Here is a 22,883-nt window from a genome sequence, read left to right as displayed (position 1 = left end):
TGCCAGAGTCCATACTGTTAACCATATATATGTAACACATACATTAATATTGTGTCTGTGTGTGTGTGTGCCTGTGTGTGTGTGTGTGTGTGTGTGTGCGAGAGAGAGAGAGTGAGAGAGAGAGAGAGAGAGAACGAGCGCGGGAAAGTGAAGGCTGGTTGAGTGGGAGTTAATGTTTCCTTGGTGGAAAAAATTTAGTGAAATTATCAAACAACTTTCCATTGAGAACGTTGGTTGAGGTCACAGGTTGTCACCACAAATGCCCACAGGGGCAGGCAGGTCACATAGAGGAGGGAAGCAGAATGGTGTGACTTGAAATAAAGAGTAGCAGACCTTTCAGGTCAGGAAAACCACAAGGAGAGAGGTGGATGGCAACTGACTAGACAGTACCGATGACCACAAGGGTGGAAAATGGGCTCAAAGATGCCAGAGCTTTTCAATTGTTCAATAGAAAATTCAGCAGGAACTTGTTTCTGAAGACTAGAGTTGTGATGGTATATTTATCAGCATATTGACAGCCAGTTTAGGGTCTTTGGTTTAGACAAGACTCTATTCTTAATTTAAAATGCCAGAAACACTAACCCTGGATTCTGACTGCTAAAAGGTAGCAGGTACTTTTAAACCAAAGTAATCACACACACACACACACACAAAAATACAAACTCATTGATCAATACTCAAAAAAAGTTACTCTGAGCCAAGTGCTTTTGACTTAAACAAAATGACTAAAGTTTGCAATAAAAACAAGGATTTCCTTTTATGCTTTAGATACTAAACTGTCTTTTCTCCCTCAGAGATGGGTATGGATGGGTATGTATGGGTACATGTTTGGGGTGGGTGAGGGGGCATTTCCTTCTTCTCTTTCCAAATAAATGTGTTTAATGTTGGCTGTAAATGAAGCTAACTATTAACTTAAATTTATTTTACATTATAGATTTGCCACTGAGGTTTCAGCTTCAGTCACATGTATAGTAAAATATTGCCCTGATTCACCTAGAAGTTCTCAACTATTAATTATCTCAATTCCTAAATGCCAAGGATTATAGTATGCAATCGCTGAAAGTTTTACCTTTGGCCACATACCATAAGGCTGAAGATTACTGTGTGCTTACTTTACTTACAACAACTAATTTTTTTTTTTGATAGAAAAATCCTTTAATCAAAACAAGTTTACAATGTTGACACTTATGGCTTAACTAGAATATGTCTGTCCAAATTTAAATTGTATTAAGGACCAGATATAATGTAGTATCAATAGTTCCCTCAAAACAGTAGGTCCCAGTTCCATTGTAAGACCTCTGAAAAAGCATAACTCCAATTATTGAAATAATTCAAACTATTCATTTATAGATGAAAACCATTATCTATCTGAGAGGTCAAAACATACAATGCATGTCACATGCAAACACTGGTGTTAAGCCTGTTCTCCGTATTCATATTTTCAAAACATGAGAAGTCTTTTAGCTACTGAAACCACCAACTGACCTAATAATCAAAATATCTTAAAAATGCTATCTGTTAAGTTACCCTTAAATTTTGTTAACCTTGGTTTACCCTGATTTAGTCCATATATATGAATATACAGACTACCAAAGTATTCCTTTACTTTATCTAACTGCCTCGGAGCAACATATATTTTCTACTTACAATTCTGTCACGTGGAGGATCTCTAAGAATCCCCTTCTGATAGAGCCATGTTTTCAAATAGGTTAGTTTTTCTTATATAGCATTTACTTCTACTATTTACTGCATAAGAATCATGGAATTTTTTTTCCCAATTAAAAAAATACTTAGTGACTTCCTTAATGAGTGTGACTTTTTAAAAATTCAGAAACATGAGACAGTTCTCAAAAATAAACTTTTATCATTTAGTTTTTAGTTTCAGCTATTAGTGCCTGTAAAGGATCTCAGATGACAACAACTAATTTCTATAACTCATCATTTGAGTCATACTTTTTTAAAGCAATACTGTTGTTTTTTCTCTCTTACTCAGTGGCCGATTATTCAATTTATTGATTATCTATTTATTGATTGGTTAGCCTCCCTAATTAGTGCTTTATAGCCAGTTCACGATTCATTAGCACCTTTCCCCAAATGACTGGAAAAAGAAATAACATGTAAACCTTGGATCCGTAAATTGTTCAGATGTTTTTCATTGGGAATTCAAATTACTGGGTCAACATATTAGAATAAAAGGCAAAAATCAGATCCTAAAACAACTCTTCAGAATTATGCTTCCTTCTGAAACCACATACAACCAGAGGAGGCCTTGATTATAGAAAGAAGCTCCAAGGAAGGGAAAGGCCAAGGAACCTCTTACCAGATAAACTCCCTGCAGTGAGAGCAGTAGGTGGGCTGCCTCAGGTATGTGGCCATAAACTTGTGTCCATTGATCTGGTGGACTCGCCTTCGCATAGCCCTTTGGCGCTTCCTGGTAAAATGTTTGAAGATTCGGTCTCTCTGGAGAGTGGCTGTACAACAAAAGAAAGGAAAAAAGAATAACGTGCAATGAAGCTAGCTGTATCTAATGTATGAGAAAGTGTCATAGCTCAAATACTCTCCAAATTGTTCCTTCTTTCTTTAAGATGCAAAACACCCCAGAACCTCATCATGCTTCCTAGTGACCTTAGGACTTAGTTTGAGAGGGTTGGACCTAAGTGAACTCTGAGATTCCCCACTGCCTGATTATAGCTGGCTATCTTGGACCAGTCTCCCCAGCACAGACCATGGGTCCCCCGGGGTTCTAATGTTGCAGTAGGGGGGACATCAGCCTGGCCTTCTAGCTCCTGTCCCCCTGGGTGGGACCTCAGGGCCATCGACTGGCTAGAACTACTAGCGGGTAAAACAGATCTCTCATTATTTGCCTTTTGTTCTGGCATCCTCACAAACAGAAGGAGGGAATGGCCGCAGCACAGTGACAACACCACCCAAAAGCATCAGTCCCAACACTGTCTCTGGAATGGGTAGAAATTCACCCGGACATAATGCAAGGTTCCTTTTCCACCTTCACATTTTTAAAAATCGTGGCTCCTAGTCTGAAGAATCAAAACTGGGCACTATCAAAAGTCAGTCAATTATGTCTTCCAGATAATTTATACTAGAACTTTCCCAAGGTATACAGAGACTTATGATTAATAAAATAAAGATTACTTCTTCAATAATGCTTTGCAATTAATCACTTCAATGCAAAGAAAATTTAAGAACTAATGCAAGAATAATCTGCTAATAAATTTTAAAACCTGGAATATGCCCATTATTGTGCTCCTGGGAAAACTGCCACCTGTTCACAGTCGGTTTTTCTTTTAAGATAATGCTGAATAGTATCAGGTCACCTGGGTGGCTCAGTCGGGTAGGCGTCTGAGTGGATTTTGGCTCAGGTCACAATCTCAGGGTTATGAGAAACAACAAAATGCATTCAATACAGATTTTCATAATTTTAATGCTTTGTCAAACTCCTTCCCCCACTTTTTAAATATTAACAAAATTTAGTCCTCATTTTGAAGAATTCATTTTATGTGGACTTTTCTCAGTAGCAATGACACTCAGATAACCAGGAAATTCTATACTATTCAGCATTATCTTTTTTGGGGGGGGAGGGGCAGAGGAAGAGGGAGAGAAAATCCTAAGCAGTCTCCACACCCAGCACGGAGCCAGATGCAGGGCTTAATCCCATAACCCTGAGCACAACAATGGGCATATTATTAGAAAACCTATTATATTTTATTCTATTAACAGGTAAAAGAAAGTAACTATGATCATTTCGATATATGTTTAAAAGTCACTTGATAAAGTTTAACTTGTAATCCAATAAAAAACTTTTTGAAAAGAGTAAAAGATTGTCTCCTCAACAAGACTAAAACATTATGCTCACAGGTCAAAAGATAAATGGTAAATTAAAAAAATAATAATAAATCCCATGAAAGTTAAGAACAAGTAAGACCAATTACCACCTCTATTGCTTACTATTATTCTGAAAGTACTTGCCAAAGCTGTTAGAGATGAAAACAAAATAAAGGATAAAGCTATGCGAGGGGCAGGGGGAAGGAAGCAAAGATACCATGATTTGGATATGTTCAATACATGACTAGAAAACTCAGGAGAAGTTAGCCTAATCTACTAAAAACAGAGTTCAGTAAGATGGACAATGGTAAATCATTAAAAGTCAACAGGTCTTTAATACATCAAAAGAACTGCTTAGAATATATAATAAAAGTATATCCCCATTCATAAAGCTATAAAACCCAAACTAGGAATAATTTATCAGAAGTGCAAGACTTATATGAAGGAAACTATAAACCCCAACTGAAGAATATGAAAAGATATATAAAAATGAACTTCTTAAATAGAAAGACTTATTAATACTACTAAGTCGTCAATTCTTTCTAAACTAAATTCAACAAAATCCCAATAAACATCCCCAAAGGAGGTCTTTAAACTAAACCTGACAACTTTTTCAGAGTTAATTTGGCACCATAAATATTTAAAAACTGTCCAAAAATTCTAATGAGGGAAGGAAGACTTGTTCTACATGATAAAACATAAAATTATAGTGACTAAAACAGCATGCTACCACCTCAAGAAGAATCCAAACCTAGAAATCAATTTTGCTTAGAGAGAACAAGACTCAAATCAGTGGTAAATGATAGATTATTAATAAATAGTGTTTAGACAACTAGTTAGCCTTTTAGAAAATATCTTTACCTCACTCCTTACACCAAAATAATCTCAGGTAAATGTTAAAGAGGAAGTTATGAAAAAATAAGGAAAAAATATATACTCCTAGGATGGGATAAGGGTAACAATACTCTAATACCATAAAAGACTCAGATTTGCAATTTAAGAAATTTAAAGTTCTATTTGGCAAAAGACACAAAACAGAAACTTAAACAAAACAAACTGGGAGAAAAAGGACTTGCAACACATGACAAAGGGTTACTATTTATAATATGTAGAAATTAATAATAAAAAGGGATGAACAATCTAGTAAAAATGGGACAGAGGAGGCAAATAGGCAATTTATAAAACTATAAATGCAGACAGACAATAAACACACCAGATGTCCAATCCTATCCTAGATGGACACGTAAGAAGCAGGAGGTAAATGACATTTCACTTCAATTGGCAAATATTTATAAGGACTGCTAATATGTCTATGCTTACAAGGGAATGGGGAAATAGGCAGCTCCACTCTCTGCTGTTAGGAGTGTAACTGGACTGCAGTCCTGGTTCTGCCACCTTCTGGCTGCGTTTACCCTGCTAAACCTCAGTGTTCCCATCCATAAATCGGGGTAGTGCTTTCCTCAAAGGGTTTTTCCAAGGACTGAAGGAGGTAATGCAATGAAAGTGTTCAGCGCAGAGTTAGGCCCGTGGTAGCATTCAACACATGTAGCTATTTCAAGAATATTTTTTGGGGGGGCGCCTGGGTGGCTCAGTCGTTAAGCGTCTGCCTTCGGCTCAGGTCATGATCCCAGGGTCCTGGGATCGAGCCCCACATCGGGCTCCCTGCTCCGCGGGAAGCATGCTTCTCCCTCTCCCACTCCCCCTGCTTGTGTTCCCTCTCTCGCTGTGTCTCTCTCTGTCAAATAAATAAATAAAATCTTAAAAAAAAAAAAAGAATTTTTTTTTTTTGGAGACCAATTTGACAATATGTGTCAAAGTTGTAAATCTACATTTCCTTTCATTCAGCAATTCAACTTCTACGATTGTTTTTTTCTATAAAAATGCTAGGAAGAATATATGCTATATAGATATCAATTACTACTTTCTATTTAACAGTAAAAATTAGTAAAATAGTAAAAAATTTCAAAGAATGAAATGCAGAAATAGAGAAAATGAATCTGGTTAAGACACTGATGCTCAGGGACCCTGGCACTGTTAAAACTGTACCTGCTTCAGTTTTTATTTTGGGGTGTTTGTGTGTGTAAAACCTTCGGCAAGCAGCCTAGTTATTTTCATTCTCAGGGTTCCCATCTGTCTCAAGAAGATAACTACATCCCTGTCTGCAGCCCTATGGGGACAGTGTCATCATCAATATTCCTGAGTTTCTTAAAATTCTGGATAAGGATCACACACGAACAGAAGTCACTCTATTATGCAGCTCTCTTCTGCAATATTTCCAGAAGTCATTCAGGAATGACAAAAAGACCAGATTTTAATTTTCCTTTGCTTGGGCAGATGATAAAATCTGACCTAATGATCACACTATATCTAGCATATGTTATCACCAGCCTGAGACCTAGCTCAGAGTACTGGCCACGGCAAAACATGCATTGAATTACTAAACACTTATCACATCTAGATGCAAATTAAATTCTCCCCAGGGGTCTAATGATCAAGAATTTACTTTTTTTGTCCCTTAATACTATGAAGAGTGGTTAAAAGGTCAGCTCACTTGCATTTTTAATATTTCTTGAATTGAATTCCCTCCCCCGCCCCCCAACCGCTATTGCCTTAGTATAACAGGACCTCTGAATTTTTCAGGTGATCCCTTCTAACCTGAAGGACTTAGGAAGAAACAGCTTACAGACGTCCACCACATGTTGGTCATCCCTTAATGCCTTCGCTCCTGCCTTCTACCCCTCCTGGAATGCCCTGTCCTCTTTTTTTACCCCCGCAACTAGTTAACTTAGATTTATCCCATCTGCCTCAGAGCCTAAGTGGTGTCCCCCAAATCCTGAATTAAATCCCCTTCTTCCCAAAGCAATCTGGGACTGCCCCTCAATTTTTTCCTTTATCCCACAGCACTGGGAAAGAGTTCACCTCCGTATCCCAGATGTCTCAGAAACACCTCCCATGTGGTCATTTTAATGAAGCTTCACTCCTCCCTCTTCTGTATTCTTTTGCCTGGGTGCCTCTTTGTTTAAAAAGCACAAAAACACACTCATACACACCTGGGAATTTGAAAGATGTTTGGTTAAGAAAACAGGGGTTGGGGGGGGTGCCCATGGCTTCAAAGGACTTTCACTGTCACCTCTTGATGGATGCATTGGACAGGAAGAAGGAGCTCTCAGATGGCACCCTGCCCAGGTACAGACTCGACCCCCACTTTCCCATTACAGGGGCCTTCCTCACTGTTTGCACTGCCCCCTGTTGCCTTAGCACTAAGTTAAAAGAACTAAAAAAAAAAAAAAAAAAAAAAAGACTATTTAATCCTTTTGTGCCTTAAACCAACCCAGGCTTGGAGAAATTTTCCAGATCACATAGGGTTTTTTTGAACACGTTAGGCAACCCTAACGTGCTTTACAGCCAAAACTTGCATCACAACTTCTGTTTTGCTCCTGAGGTACTCATGCCTCTAAGTAAATAGGAAGCTGGCCCAGTGCCCAGGAGGGAAATTCACATTCCAGGCTCAGAGGTGGGCAGGCCTGGAGCCCCGATCCATCTCACCGGGCGAGTCAGTTTTGATAAGCCATCCCATCCATGGGATGGAGAATAATGAGGTCAAATACAACAAAGATTAACTATTTTGAAATAAAATTCTATGTCATAAATCTGATTGTCATCCCACACACTCTTTAGAACTTTAGAAGGCACAAGTAACTAGGAGTGACCCAACCACCCCAGGGTTAGTTTTCAGGGCAAAAAGTCTTGCTGGACAGAGACGTGTTGCTAACCTGAGGCTTTGTGGGGGAGGGGCGTCTCTCTGAAATCTCCGTAAAGCTGCCTTAACTTTATCTCAAAAACAGTAAATGCTTCATCCTCTTCAGCCATTTTGCTCTATCTACCTGAAGCTAAAGTTTTCTATTCCAGCTGCAGAAATCTGTTATTTGGAAGTACTTCTGAAAACCAAGATCACATCTCCTAATTTTCAAACGACTGTAAGCAAATTAAATCAGAGCCTGAAAGTCTATGGCATGGCACCTTTCAATTTTCAGAATTAAATAAATATTTCCGGAATATAAAATGCATAAAAGGAATAACTTTGGCTCAGTGTAAAAATACTATTCAACTTTGTTAAGTTGAATTTGCTTAACAAGCAAGGGCACCGTGGTTTGCAAAGATCCGTGGCTTGTCTTTTAGGCGCCAAGCAGAGGAAGTTGCGTAGCCTTCCCACACAACAGGCTGGAGCGTGTGGTGGTGAGCGTGCAGAATCTGGAGCCTGGGCAGGAATCCTGCTTCCTCCCCTCCAAGCTAGGTGACCTTGGGCAAACTGTTGAATTTCCTAAGCCTCAGTTTCCTCATTTGTAGAACAGGAAGCACAAGAGAACCTTCCTCAAAGGGCACTTTGATGACTCGCTGAGTTAATAAGTGTAACATAATTAGAAAAGTACCTGGCAGGTAGCAACTAAGTGTTACATAATTGTTAAAACCCTTACTTCACACTACCATAGAGACCAACGAACAGAAAGGATTTAATTCAATCACCTAATTGCCTAGAAATCAATACTTAAGAAACCATTACCTTAAACATCGTGCCCAAGGTTGATCTAGCTAGCTAGAGCCAGAACTACCACTAGAAATCCTCTGCTCTTGGTTTTATCCCCGGGGCTTTATGGGTAACATCACACTGTACTGTGTCCTTTATTAACATCAGGTCTCCTGGAATCCCTGGAAAGTAATACATTTTCTGGTGAGGAAACAGAAGCTAACAGGAAGGTTAAGTGAGGTCAAGCAGCTACTGATAGAAGTGGGGTCGCCAGACTCTGTTTACTATTGTTCAACTATTGAGCAATGCTATCCAACGTCCTTTTTTCCTTCTTCCTGAGATATTTGTTTTATCGTTTGTGCATGTGGGAAGGGGTAACTGGGAGAAAAATAAACAGGAAGACCTTAGAGTTAACCGAGTTACTAGTCAAGAAAAAACCAGAAAGTATAATTTATCTATCCAAAATATATTCCTGAAAGGTAACAGGATAAGGTCATGAGAGAATCTTGCTTAATATCATCAAACACACTGAATAAGCAACCATCTGATCACAAAACTGCGTGCATAAAGAATGATGCATAAGAATTTAACATTAGATGATTCTTGTCTGAGACAATAATGATATAAACAGAGAGAAATTAGGACATGGGCTAGGCAAATACATACCTTAAATGAGTCTTTACAGTGAGTACACACCCCCAGTGGGTGAGAGCATTTAGTGGGTGCTGAGTGAAGAGAGAATCACAGGAGTTGTGTATCTAGTCCTCTGATTTATTAAGAATGACTTTATAATGGACTGAGCTTAGCAGTTGTTTGGAAAAGAGGAGCAAGAATTTGATACACAGGATGGGGAGAAGGTTCCAGGACTTTAGGCCAGCACCAGTGACAAAGGCTACAAAAATGGGTGTTCATATTTTAAAACGGCATGCAAAATCCCCCAAATAACACTGAGCAGTACAGAATTTTCTGTTTTTGAAAACTGCATACCACATGACTCACAGTTATTTCCAAATTCAGATACAGTGATTGGAGTCAACACATTAGGAGACCTGACCATGACAGGCGCCATGCACAGGTATGTCTCAGGGCTTTGGCTCCCTCCAAGGAAGCTCAGCCTGCATAAACACCTTCCATCATGCATCATGCAGACGGCTATCATTGGCAAAAAGAGGAGAGAAAAATCATTTGTTACTAGACTGACTCTCTTGAATGGCCCTCAAAGCAACATGAAAGCGAGCCCATCCTCACCCATCACTCCAGCCTCCTCTGTCAGCAGAAAGGTAATCAGAACAGAGCCCCTGGATGTGACCAAAGCTCCGCCAAGAGCAATGGGTCCTTTCACTGGACTTTCTCCACTGTTCCGAGGAGAGAGCGCTGCCTCCCATCATCCCCTCACCGGCTTCACCTCTGTTATGCAGGAATACTGCCGAAGTACAAACTCTCCCCTTCCCAGTACTTAGAGAAAAGTACCTCAGCTCCAATAGCATCTGGCTTCTCTTACTCTACAATTTCTCCTTCTTGTCCCCTTCACCAGCTCTCCTCTCCTACCCAACCTTTAAACTTGTGTGTGTTCCAAAGCTCTTTGTATGCCATTCTGGTCTTTCTGGATGCTCATTCATCTCCTCAGAGATCTCATATGTTCTCTTGATTTCTAACAATTGCCTATGTACTGAGGACTCCCAAATCAACAGCTCTAGTTCTGGCTTCTAACTACATATAAAAAGATGCTAAACATTTCTAAGTAGCTTCTTAGCATCTCTCCAAGGTATCCCCAAATTACCTAAAATTGACATTTGTAGGCTGAGCCCTCTTCCCTGCCTCTTCAACCCACCCTTTCTCTTAGATAATAGTATCGTTATCCTTAGAGTCATCCAGAAAAAAACTAAAGCTGTCTTCAGATCCTTCTCCACCCACAACCAATCAACTGTCAAGCTCTACTAAACCTATTATGAACTGACTAGATCTGTCCCTCCCATGCTCAGTGGGGATAGTTCATGCCACCCTCTTCCTCTCATCTAGACTATGTACTAGTTTCCCAACTAGACTCTCTGCATAAGGCTGCTCCCCTCTGCAATCCATCCAGTTATGCATAGGAAATACACATGAGATCATGTCACACCCTGTAGGGAGACGGCTCCCCTGCTATAGTCTATGTAAATTTCCTGAACGGAAATTGGAGTAGTTGCCCTCGTTGGACCATAGTAAGGTAACGGGGGTGGGTTTCCCCAAAGGGTAGTGTTCCCACTGTCCAACATCTGAGAGAAGGTCAAATCTTCAGGCAGCAAAATAACTTTCAGGGGGGGCCTTAGTTAGATGGGATGCAGTCCTTCCCCTTGGTCTTTACTGTCTGGGGTCTGGACTTGAGGGCCCAGGAAATGGGGGGGTCCACAAAGTCCTGCAGAGGCAGCCTGAGGTAGGCTAGGAGTAAGCCCAGCCGTGAAGGCACAGAGAAGATGTGTTCAACATCCTTTGTGAGGGAAAGCATCTAGTGTATCTAGTACATCCCTTGTGAGGGAAAGCATCTAGTGCATATTAATATAAACCATTAAGCCTGGTTTACATGGTCCAGGCAGACCTGAGCTCTGCTTTAGAGAGTACATTAAAGCGGGTAAGTCACACTCTGCGGCTACCATGGTAGATAGACGGTTCTAGTGAAAAATGAGAATCCCCAGAGAAAGGTAAATCCTGGGACTTAAGAACTGGGGAGACAAAGTCTAGTCACATTTCCCAGGTGGCAGGTCTCCCGGTTGCCAACCTTGGAGGACTAGGATTGCTTTCATCAAGAAGCCAGCAGATCCCACACTCCTCTAAGTCTGTTCAGTAGACACCAAGGCCAACATCCCCAACCCAACATCCAGGAACCCATCCCATCTCCTCCTCCCTCTCATCCTGCCACATGACTGGGCTCCTTCCGCGATCTCAAGGAATTGATAGAACATCCTCAAGGGCCAGAAAAACTGGGACAGTTATCCTCCAGCTGCTGGGACGGTTATCCTCCAGCTGCCATCTGTCGTTGGTTGATGGCTGCCTCAGGGGTAGGGAGCATTAATTCTCTAGAATTTCCAGCCTTTCTTTGTGCCCCGAGAGGAAATATGGAGAGAACATCCACAGCGTGTGCCATAGAATGAATTTATACTTACTCTGGTCCTGCTTTCTTATTTATAGTTTGCTACCATAAATACCCCCTAACAAGTGCTTCAAACTCTTTGTGGAATTAAGCATAAATAGAAAATTCCTATAATAATAATTTTCAACTATTACTGTGCCTACTCCTTTCTGTACACATAATTTAATGACAGAAATTCCCTCTTGCTCCCTATTATCAAATGCAAGAATCCTATAATTCCTTTCTGCAAAAATAGTACGAATTTCTACGCTGTTGCTGTGATGCTACAAATATTTCATTCCCCCCATCCACACTGATTTCATCCATAAATAGACTTCCAGCTGCCAATTCTTCATTCTTCAGTTTTTTTAAATGAAAGTTAAACACTGCTGAGTGGTTCATCACCACCAGGTTTCAGGATGATGAGGAAATGTGTTTCTGTTTCATCAAATTTGGGTTGGATCATACAGAGGTAGGTCCCCGTTATGCCTCTCACTGTCCTCCTGACTATCTGGAAAATACCAGATCTGGCATTACCTTCAACTCTAAGCTTAAGTTAGAGTAAGAATCTTGGTTGTATGTGCTTTAAAATGTAAGCATTTTCCAATTATCTGGCAATTTTTCTTTTATCCTTCATTACTAAATTTAACTGGGAAGCAAATGTCTCACCCATGGTATTTCCTGTTCCTTAGAACCTTTTGAGCTTAACATAAGAAGACAATGAAGTCATAATGTGCAAAGAGCAATATGTGAAATGTCTCTTTTTTGCTCTTCTGCTGTGGTTGTTTGTAAAGATAATATATGATCACTTTAGAAAATGCAAATGATACAGAAAACTATAAAGAAGTTTTTTTTCAAAAATCATCTTAAATCTCACTATACCAAAAAAAAAAAAATCACTGTAAATATTTTGGTGAACATGCCAAATATATACACCACGTAGACATACAATAAGTGCCAACTACTTTTCACCCAAAACATCTTCCCATATCTTATTTTTTAAAAGACTTCAGTTGTTTAGAGTGGATTTAGGTTTACAGTAAAATTGAGGAGGAGGGGCAAAGGTTTCCCATATGCTCCTGGAGGTCACATAAGCATAGCCTTCCCCATTATCAACATCACTCACCAGAAAGGTACCTTTTTTAACAAGTATAAATGAGACATCACATAATCACCCAAAGTCCATAGTTTACTTGAGGCTTCACTCTTGATGTACATTCTATGAGTGTAAAAAGATACATAATGACATATATCCGTCATTATAATATCATACAGAGTATTTTCACTGTCCTGAGAATCTTCTGTGCTCTGTCTATTCATCTCCCCATCCCCTTCGGCCACCACCTCTGGCAACATTGATCTTTTTATTGTCTTTTAATTTATTTATGGTTTTCCTTTTCCCGAATGTCACATAGTCGGAATCATACAGTATATAGCCATCTCAGACTGGCTTCTTTCACTTAATGGCATTCATTTAAAGTTCTGCCCTATCTTTTCATGGTGTGATAGCTCATTTCTTGTTAGCACTGAATAATATTCCACTGTCTGGATGTACCACAGTTTATTTATCCCTTCACCTACTGAAGGACACCTTGGTTGCTTCCAAGTTTTGGCAATTATGAATAAAGCTGCTACAAACATCCAGGGCGCCTGGGTGGCTCAGTCGGTTAAACGTCTGCCTTCGGCTCAGGTCATGATCTCAGAGTCCTGGGATCAAGTCCCCCATCAGGTTCCCCGCTCAGCAGGGAGTCTGCTTCTCCCTCTGCCCCTCCCCCTGTTCATGTTTCCTCTCTTTCTCTCTCTTTCTCACTCTTGCTCTCTCTAATAAATAAAATCTTTAAAAGAAAAAAAAGCTGCTACAAACATCCATGTGCAGGTTGTGGCATGAACATAAGCTGTCCATAATTTTAAAAAGATACTATTTGTTTTTATAGCAATTAATAATAAAGTTACCATTTAGTCATCGTATCTTATAAAAATGAATATATATCACGACTAACTTAAAAGTAACCTAATAGCATTAGCATATCATCCCTGTGAAAGCAAGTTTTCCCTGGTTGAAACCTCTGTGATTTTCTCATTCACTTGAAGTTTAGGGACTGCTTTCTCCGCCCCTGCCCCCACCCCTGCCTCCAAGCTCAGGTTGGTCTTCCTTCCTCACAAAAAAAAAAAAAAAAAAAAAAAAAATTCTTATACAAACAACCTGTCCATCCAAAATCTTTTCCAGATAAACATGTGTTTCCTGCTGAGAACTAAAAAGAACCCTGCCCCATAGCTTGGCTTATTCCATTTCCCTTTCAATTTTTTTCCCCTCTTTTCCACATGTAGATTTCTGAGGTCTCTTCTAAGCTCTCAACTTCTGATTTTATGATTTTAGAAAAACCTTACAGGATATTAGCCATGAGAAATATGATGCCTAATCATTTCCTTCTCCGACTACATGGCTGGAATGAAAGCAATGCTGTGTCCCTCACACTGCTGACTCAACGCGAGTTTTAAAACCACGGCACCACTACTCATTATAAGCAGGCTAATTCCAAATCTTGCGCCGAAGGTAAAATACCTTTATCACACAGCCAAATTTCCTACAACACTAACACTAAGGCTCTGAACCTCAACCAGCATTTTATGATAGTCAAAAAAAAAAAAAAAAAGGCAAGGAGACAGCTGCTTTAATCAAATGTCACTTACATCATATGGTCACTTCCTGTCAGAAGCTAGCAATTTAGAAGTGTATATCTTGGCTACTAGGTTGGCTTTTCTGTTTGTTTGCTTTTTGACAATTACATTATGCCTTAAATTGGACAGGAACAAAATAAAATTAAAAAGAGATGAAGAAATTAAACTTGTTTTTTTTTTTTTAAACAGTGTAAACAAAGACTTGGTATTGACAGAGATTGAAACCTCTGATGAAAGTACACTTTTGGATTAGCAATGAATCCCATCCTTTATGACCGAGTATTGTTATCCCTGTGCTACCAGAAAGAGAACATTCCACTAGTCAAGGACAAATGAATTCTCTTTTCTTAAAATCCATTCAAAGGGTTCTTTCTTGACTACCATGAATAACCCAGCCTATATTGTGAGTAAGAGTTCATACTTTCCCAGGAAAGGCAGACATGTAGGTAAGAATACTTCAAACGGCAGGCTAAGGTGTGACAAATGCCTCCAACTGCTGGAGTATTTAGTACCAGCTCAATGCACCACACCAAAAAAAGTCTGCATATTATAGTTGGAATTCAGAGGCTTATCATAATCTAGTAAACGTACAGTTTAAACACACAACAGCTCAACAAACTACTAGGGCTCCCACAAAAAACTGAAGAACGGGGCTCTCAACCCTCTGCTGTCATTAATTCACAAATCACTTTTGGGACAAGAAGGCATTCTGCTCCACTTTGGACACTGACTAGCAGGCCATCTTTTGCAATGACGTTAGTCCTCAGTGTCCATATAGGCTCTAAGGACACTCAAACTCTTTCTTCCTTCTCCAGCATATGCTTCTTCAACCAACAGGTCTCAAACCTTTATTAAGTGCTGGACATTGCAATGGGAATTGTGGTACAATGGTGAACAAGGTATGGTAACATCTTCAACTGTAAGTCTAATGGTGGAGAAAGATTGTAAACAGCTGTTAACTATGCCTAGTAGAAACTTCCACGGGAGTGTGGATGGGCAGGAGTCTTACCTAGATGTGGGGGAATCAGAGATGGCCTCTCTTAAGAAGTACAGTAAAGCTGTAACTTTCAGAACAAGTGAAGAAGAGGTGAATCAGGAAAAATGGGTAAGAATGTTGCAAGAAGAGGAAGCCATATGTACCAGTGTCCAGAGTTAAAAGAATATAAGGTTCAAGGAACTCCTAATATTCACCTCCTGACCTGGTCACTCTAACACCTAGTAGCTGCCTCAGTATCATCAAATACTTACCAAATGTCTACTACTTACCAGAGCCAAGAACACCACAGAGTAGGGGTAAGAGTACTCCAAGAAGGTTCTTGAATCACTATGCTAGGGTCCAGGAAGAAGCTACTGGGACTCCCGTTTGTTTGTTTCTCATACTCTTCAGTTCAATTCTGTGACACTTTTATAGTGTTTATAATATACACAGTACTACATATATGTAACATTTATAAGAAAACATACATATATTTGGGGTGCATGCTCAACTATTGTTCACTGACCTCTGCAGGATCAAAAAAAGTTGGGAGGCCACTGATATAGATGGATTTACATTCTAGTTGGAGAAACAAGCTACACAGAGATGAAAGGTACCAAGGCTAAGTGCCATCGGAGCAAAGGGCAGGAAAAGATACCCGAGGGCTGGGATGGTCAGGGAAGGCTCCATGGCAGAGACGGCATTTAATTCAGGCTGTGATGGGGAGTAGATCTCAGACCAAGTTGACAGGTTAGGAGAGGACATTCTATCTGAAAAGAATGACATAAGCCCAGGTATATGGGTGCTGGGAAGCAATGAGAAAACCACCTTCTCTAACACAATCGGTTCCTACTGAGTAGAGGACAGATGATGGGGACCGGAGCGGACACAAACGTAGGCAGGACAGTGGGCATCCCCAGTATCAGGCTAAGAAATCGTACTTTATCTTGCCCTGGTACGGTCACGTATTCCTTCTGTGCCCAGTGGCAGGCCTTCTGTGGAAATGGAAAAAGCTCAGCTAAATGCCCAGTGAAGTTGTTTCTAATTCTTAAGAGTCTATGATACCACTGAAAATAGTTTTCAAGAACGAGGGCAAAAGAAAGATATTTCAGAAAGCTGGGATAGCTCACCACCAAATACCTTGACTAAATAACTTTCAAAGTATTTTTTTTTTTTTTAAGATTTTTTTTTTTGAGAGAGCATGAGCAGCGGGAAGAGGCAGAGGGACAGACAGAAGCAGACTCCCCACTGAGCAGGGAGCTCCAAATGGGGACCCTGAGATCACAACCTGAGCCGAAGGCAGACACTTAACTGACTGAACCACCCAGGCGCCCCTTAAAGCATTTAAAATGATCCTCTAAGGAAGGTCTGAGCAACAGAAGAAGATGGTGAGTAAAAAAAATTTATAAACATTTAGGTAAATATAAACAAACAACTATGGAATAAGTAATAACATCTAGTTAATGGAGCTTCAAAAGAAAACTAAAAGGACATCTAAAATATCAACCAATTATACATAAGCCAGGAGGAAGGTGAGTAGAGAGAAAGCATTCTAAGATCCTTATTTGCTCATTAGGATCTTAGACCATTTTTCAAAGTGGTTGTGCCATTTTGCATTCCCTCCAATAATATGAAAAGTTCTTGTGTTCCACAGTCTCATGAACATTTAGTGTGGTTGGTCTTTTCCAATTTTAGCCATTCTAGCAGTATCTTACTATGTTTTCATACACTCATTGGCCATTAATATTTCTTCTTTTGAAAGAAATAACTGTTCAAATCCTTTGCCCATTTTTTAAAAGTTGTCTTCCATTTGTACTATAACTTTCTGATATAGCTGTTCATTTTTGGAAAGAAGTTAACAACTGTTTTTTTCTATTAAGAAAAGAAACATACTCCTCTACTCTTAATTCCATTGGATTCACCTGAGAACTCTCACCAAGATTGTGTCCAAACTGAAGAAGACAAAGAAGATTTCAGAAAGGTTATGGTTCATTTTTACCTTTTATACATACGTATTAGTGGACAAGGGGGGAGCAGCTGCCAGGAAATACCCAGATTTATGTTTTAAAATTCCATGCATATAGTATTATTCTGGCCAACAGCACAGAAAATCATATTTTTGCCAAGTTTTTGTATACCATCTTTAGCTGAGTAAAACAATCCAGTTAAATTTCAGTATTTTAAAATTCTAATAAAATAATCCAAATTACAACGATTCTACTTCATCTCCATTTACAATTCCTAGCACATACCACAGATACATTTTTTTTCTGGCCTCTCTAGAATGGGTCTGGTTAACATCACTGTCAATTTCTTTATTGACAAATACATTTGGTTTTAGCAACTGCCACTGCAATCAGTCAACTATGGCAAAGTCCCAGGACACACATTCCAGGATTCCCCGCGGCTCTGAGAGCGTCAGCAATGGGTGTGACTGCTCACCTTCTTCCCTTGGTGGTAGCATCCTTAGCTGTTGTATGGACTGATTAAAAAAAAAAAAACATCCTGAAATCCACCTTTGATCACAAGATTAAAAACAATGGATGAGAGTGTGCCCTCTACCTGTAAAGCATTTATCAACCTTCAGCATTTGCCCTTGAGAAACATAGTGTCGACTCAGTTCTACAGGTTTCTATTTGAGCTGTTGCCCAAAGCTTACAACTTAGTTCCTTAATGTGACACAGTAACTGATGAGAGAGGCCTAAAGAGGCTCTCTGCTCTTTCTGGCCTCCAAGTTTACTTTTTCTCAGTTTCCTGTTTGTATCGGATGAGAAGATAGGAGCTGGTTTCACTCGATCTGTAAGGAATGAAGCTTTTCATGTTTCCCTCTGTTCTCCACATCGACTGGAAACTCAGTGTAAAACTGTAGGACTTCTCTATAACAATTAAGAGACAATTCCCTCGTGCTTTAATTTTGCTTCCTTTAAGAACTATTTTTAACCTTTGACCTTGAACATGCAACAGGAGATAAATGTAAATGGCATTCAGAATTCTTTAACCCATCTGTGCAGAAAAGGGAAAACTACTGTTACTGAAATTTTCATCCGCCTCCTCTCCCAATAAGGGGGATTTTAAAGAGATATTTGGGGAATAGGCTTGCTAGAAAAACAGTATTTTTTAAAACTTTTTAGGCAATGATTGAATCTCAGATTCAATCAAACCAGTGGGGAACGTTTTCTGTAATCAGTAGACACAGAAATTTTCACTTTCCTAAAATAAGAGCTCCCGCTAACACAAGTGAAGCATTTTGGGTGTTGACGAGCTGGGTTAATGCTCGATTCATAGAAATAAAGTGGATCAATTCTCAAACGACCTGTTTTGGTAAGGGCCGACAACAAATAGTTGTGGCGTCAAATCAGAGAATAAACAGGCTCAGTAACTCTCAGCATCTGGGGTAGACTGGTAACAAGGTGGAGATTTGGAGAGGAGAGCTTTGTCTCTGCTTCTGTGAGTGCCCACATTTCCGCATTACAAACTGTCCCTAATCCGCTTTGGTAAACTGCATTCCTAAAGCAATAACTCATAAGAGATGAAAGAGTTGAATTTCCTCAAACAAAACTTTCCACATTTTCTGGCAGTTGTATGAGAAAATTCCTCTGTGAACACAAGAATGGGTACTTTAGCTTCATACTATAAGTGTAGGTAAAAGACTGAACAGAAAAGCTATTTTTACAAGCTCCAGCTTTCTACTTAAAACTATATAAATAACAGTAATAGAAGACTTTCTTCTTCCAGTATTTGTGGCTAACTCTAAACAAAAACAAGTCTTTACAGGAGGCCTCTTGGACTTCCTCGGGGGCAAAATTACCATCTAAGACGATAAAGGAATTACCCTGGATCAAAGGGTTATTAGGAAGAGACACCTTTGATGAAAACATTCTTAGCAAGGCTGTTTGCCCAGGCTTGTGAAAGAGCTATGAACCTGGCTTCAGCGATGACAGGGTCAGCACGAACTGAACACTTTATTCTAGATCATGTGTCTGGTGGCTTGAGCCCTGTGTTTTTTTATTAATAAACAAGGAAATCACAGTTCTGATCTTTTTTTTCATGTTTTCATTGAAGGCACTGGCAAACACATTGCACAACAGGGACTGTGACAGCTTGGCGGTGTGTGTGGGGCGCGCGCACGCGGGACAGGCAGAGACAGGAAAACATTCCTCCCTGTGAAGACGCCAAACGAAACTGTCCCAGGATGCGTCTGGGTCTGCTTTCCCCTGACCTGGAACTCAAGTGTGTAATCAGTGCTTTTCACACAGAGGAGAGCATGGTCATTACCCTAGACTCAGAAACCCATGACTCCGGTGAAGAAGGTGGATGGAGTTGGGGATAAGGACGAGAGACTTAAAGAGCTGAAGCTGCCTGAGACCAAGAAGTGCCGCATAGCCACATACCCCAATCTTATTATAACCCTGCCTTTCGCTGAAGGCCCTCTCGAGCCCAGACCGACATCCCCTTCCACAGTTCCCACCATCGCCCCCCTCGACACAATCCTACCCGCTCAGGGCCCTTCCTCCTGCCAGACTCTGCCCCGGTCACTCCCCTCACCAGGAATGGCTTCTCATCTTCCTCACCCGAAGCTGCCTACAGATTCCTCCTGCACACAGTTCTCTCTCTCTCTTTTTCTTCTCCATTACCGCTGCACGGTTCTGATGCTTCTCCGTGTGCAGCACTCCACGGAGACTTCACAAGCTTGCATAGTTCTTCCATTGCCTGGGTATTGTTGCCTTCTATCTCGAGTAGAATAAATTTCTTAGAGCAAGACTTTTTTTATTAACATATAATGTATTATTCGTTTCAGGGGTCTTAGCGCAAGATTTTATAGTTTTATATCCTCCCGGGATCTGTCATAATGAGCATCTAACACCCATGAGTGATATCCGTGCAGGTTATACGACCATGCCACTGAAAATTATAAAATACAAGTTAAAGATCCCTTATTCCCATTTCTGGGTGTCTAGAATGCTATGGTTCAATGGGACTGTCTGCTTCTCAAAAGCCATCTCATCGTGGCAGCTGGGTTGTAGTGATCTTTTTTTTTTTTTTGGTAGTGATCTTTAAAAGGGCCTGGCCATGGAATCATTTGTGAACATTCATTTAGGCTCCAACGCAATTTATATACATACATTTGGGCAACTTCATTCACTTATTAAACATTTATAGCAGACTCTATTCCAAATGAAATCAGAGTATTTGGGATGGGGCCCAAGAATCTGCACTTCATTATTTTTTTTAAAGATTTTATTTATTTATTTGACGGAAAGAGAGATAGCGAGAGCAGGAACACAAGCAGGGGGAGCGGGAGAGGGAGAAGTAGGCTTCCTGCTAAGCAGGGAGACCGATGTGGGGCTCGATCCCAGGACCCTGAGATCATAACCTGAACTGAAGGCAGACGCTTAATGACTGAGCCACCCAGGTGCCCCAAGAGTCTGCACTTTAAACTCTAAGAACCAGTGGTTCAGCGGGAAGGGCACATAAATAGTTAAAATACAAAAGCAATAGTTGCCTTATCTCTAGTCTGCATGTCTAGGGTGCTATAAGACCAGAGGAGGGAGCCCGGATGGTGCCTAGGAATTGGGAGCACACCCAGAGGAGGTGATGCCTAGACTGAATCTACAGCCTGAGCAGCAGTGTGCCAGGGTACCTGAGAAGCAGAAGAAACACCCAAGCACGGTCTGCCACCTCCTAGTTAAAAACCATTCAATGGCTGCCTTCAGGCTTCAGGGCGCACTGGCGCATCTGCAGCTCGTCCAGCCCCCACCAAAACCTTCGCACTCATCCATCCCCGCCTGGCCCTCGTGTCCATGTCTGCCCTAATCTCTGCCTTCCTCGCCTCTCCTTACGCTCTCAGCCTACTCCCCAACCAAAAGAACTTCAGGACTTGCTTTATTGACCCCTATTCAAGTCAGGGTTTAACTGTCCTCTAATAGTATCTCCAGCACCAACACCAAAGGTTTTACCACAGAGACTCACATTTACCTGTTTAAACTGTGAACTAGGGGTGTGTGCATGAGGGGCCGGGGGAGGTGTATCCCCAGTGCCCAGTATATATGAAGTAATAAATTAGTGAGTGGGTCAAATCATGCTCACATGAAAAAGTTAACTGGAGTATAAAAGAGCTTGCCAGATTCAGGTACCTATAAGTAGTTTACTACTGCTAAGCCATAGTGAGTATGAATGATTAGTAGGAGATGAGATTTCAAAGGAAGGTTCATGCCAAACGTGTATGGGAAGAAGGATCATGACCTTCACAGATCATAGGAAGGCACTGAAAGGTTTCATATGGGGAGCAATGTTATGAGATTCCCGAAGTTCTCTCAAGATAAGGCCAAGAGAAACCCAGGCCATGGGGCTGCTTTGTCATGATTAAATGGAGAATACATGTAGGAATGATGTATACACTATAAAGTTATGTGTAAAGGTGAGACTCTCTTCTGCACATCCTAGCTATGAAACCTATCGATCTTACAGTGTTTCGTTTTCGGATCCCTAAAACTGGTTGCATATTTTGATGATAACAGGTGACAAAAGGGCAGAGATAGGAAATGCAGCCACTTATTAGGGCACGGTGGGGGAACACAGCATCCTGGGAAGCCATTCCCTTTTCAGAATACACCCGTTATGTCCCTGGGTCACTCATAAAACTACCTACTAGATACAGTCTACTAGAGCCTGGTCTCTCAGTGCGAATATTTTGTTGAGCCTATCTGCAGCTCAATGCTTCGTGTACTTATCTGATGGCAATAATCCACACCAGAGATTTAAGTCAATCAAATTAACATTTTACGCAAAAATAGAAACCTTTTTTCCAAATATTCTTATAGCAAGCTTCCCCATCACAGGCCAGAGGGTGCTGCCAGAGAAGTCTCTGGTCACTTACCCCAGTTCAAACCCAAGTTCAAAGCCAAGTTGTCCCCCTGAGCTCCCATCCTCCAGCCCATGGAGGCAGTGACAGGGAGAGGAGGGGGATAGAGGGGTGTTGCAATGGGCTCTTATCAGTGTCTTCCAGGAATTCTGAGCACACCTCTGTGGGACTCCTGAGGCATTTCTGGTATTGGGTTTCTCAGAAGGGTTGGAGATCCGCAGATGGACATATAGATAAAATGAGTTCTGTTCACGCCTTTGTTCCCAAGGCTAACTGAAGCAATCATGTGATCTTTGGGGAAAATGAAACATTTTTCTAAGTGCCAAGAGACCATCGTAAGCAGCCAAACAGATCGTTAGGCCAAGGGGTGGGTCCTCAAGTAAGGCACAAGCTCTCCACCAATTTAATGCTAGACTCCAGCTCTGACATGGGGTTAGACTGAGTTTACTGGACAGACAGATGAAAGCTGAGCCCTCTAGGCAGCCTGTTCCCTCCCTCCCTCCCTGAGCCACGCATCTTCCCACAGGTGAGAGTGACTCACTAAGCGGTATTGTTCTTTATACTAACTGACACCCACATACCTGGGGTACAGAGTCTGCCTGTGGGACAGGCTTCATCAGCCCGGGTTCATGAGGAAAAGGGAAGAGTGGCACGTGCCAAGCTCCTAGAAACCCTCCCACCCCCACCCCCCCCAACCGATACTGAGAATGGAAGGGGAGAGGAGACCACATGGGGCTTCCCGAAGGAGAGGCAAGGTAACTCACACACGTATATATAGAGGCACACATTACTCCCTAAGTATGAAGGGCAGACATGTAAAAATTCATCCAATGACTGTGAAACAACTATGGTCCAAACTGCGATTCAGCTGGAGTCTGGCTGGGAGAGCCTGCAG

General features: G+C 40.9%; 1 protein-coding gene across 1 annotated transcript in view; it reads right to left on the bottom strand.

The window, feature by feature from the left end:
• The window catches only part of PRKCH (protein kinase C eta), a 219,263-nt gene that overhangs the window by 102,556 nt on the left and 93,824 nt on the right, over positions 1-22,883 (bottom strand). Inside the window, exon 3 of the mRNA XM_078053787.1 lies at positions 2,321-2,471. Within this exon, the coding sequence (XP_077909913.1) occupies positions 2,321-2,471 (151 nt within the window). The remainder of the gene's footprint in view (positions 1-2,320; positions 2,472-22,883) is intronic.

Source organism: Halichoerus grypus, chromosome 8 (assembly GCF_964656455.1).
Source record: "Halichoerus grypus chromosome 8, mHalGry1.hap1.1, whole genome shotgun sequence".
Taxonomy (NCBI): Eukaryota; Metazoa; Chordata; class Mammalia; order Carnivora; family Phocidae; genus Halichoerus; species Halichoerus grypus.
This window is presented reverse-complemented; position numbering and strand designations above follow the sequence as displayed.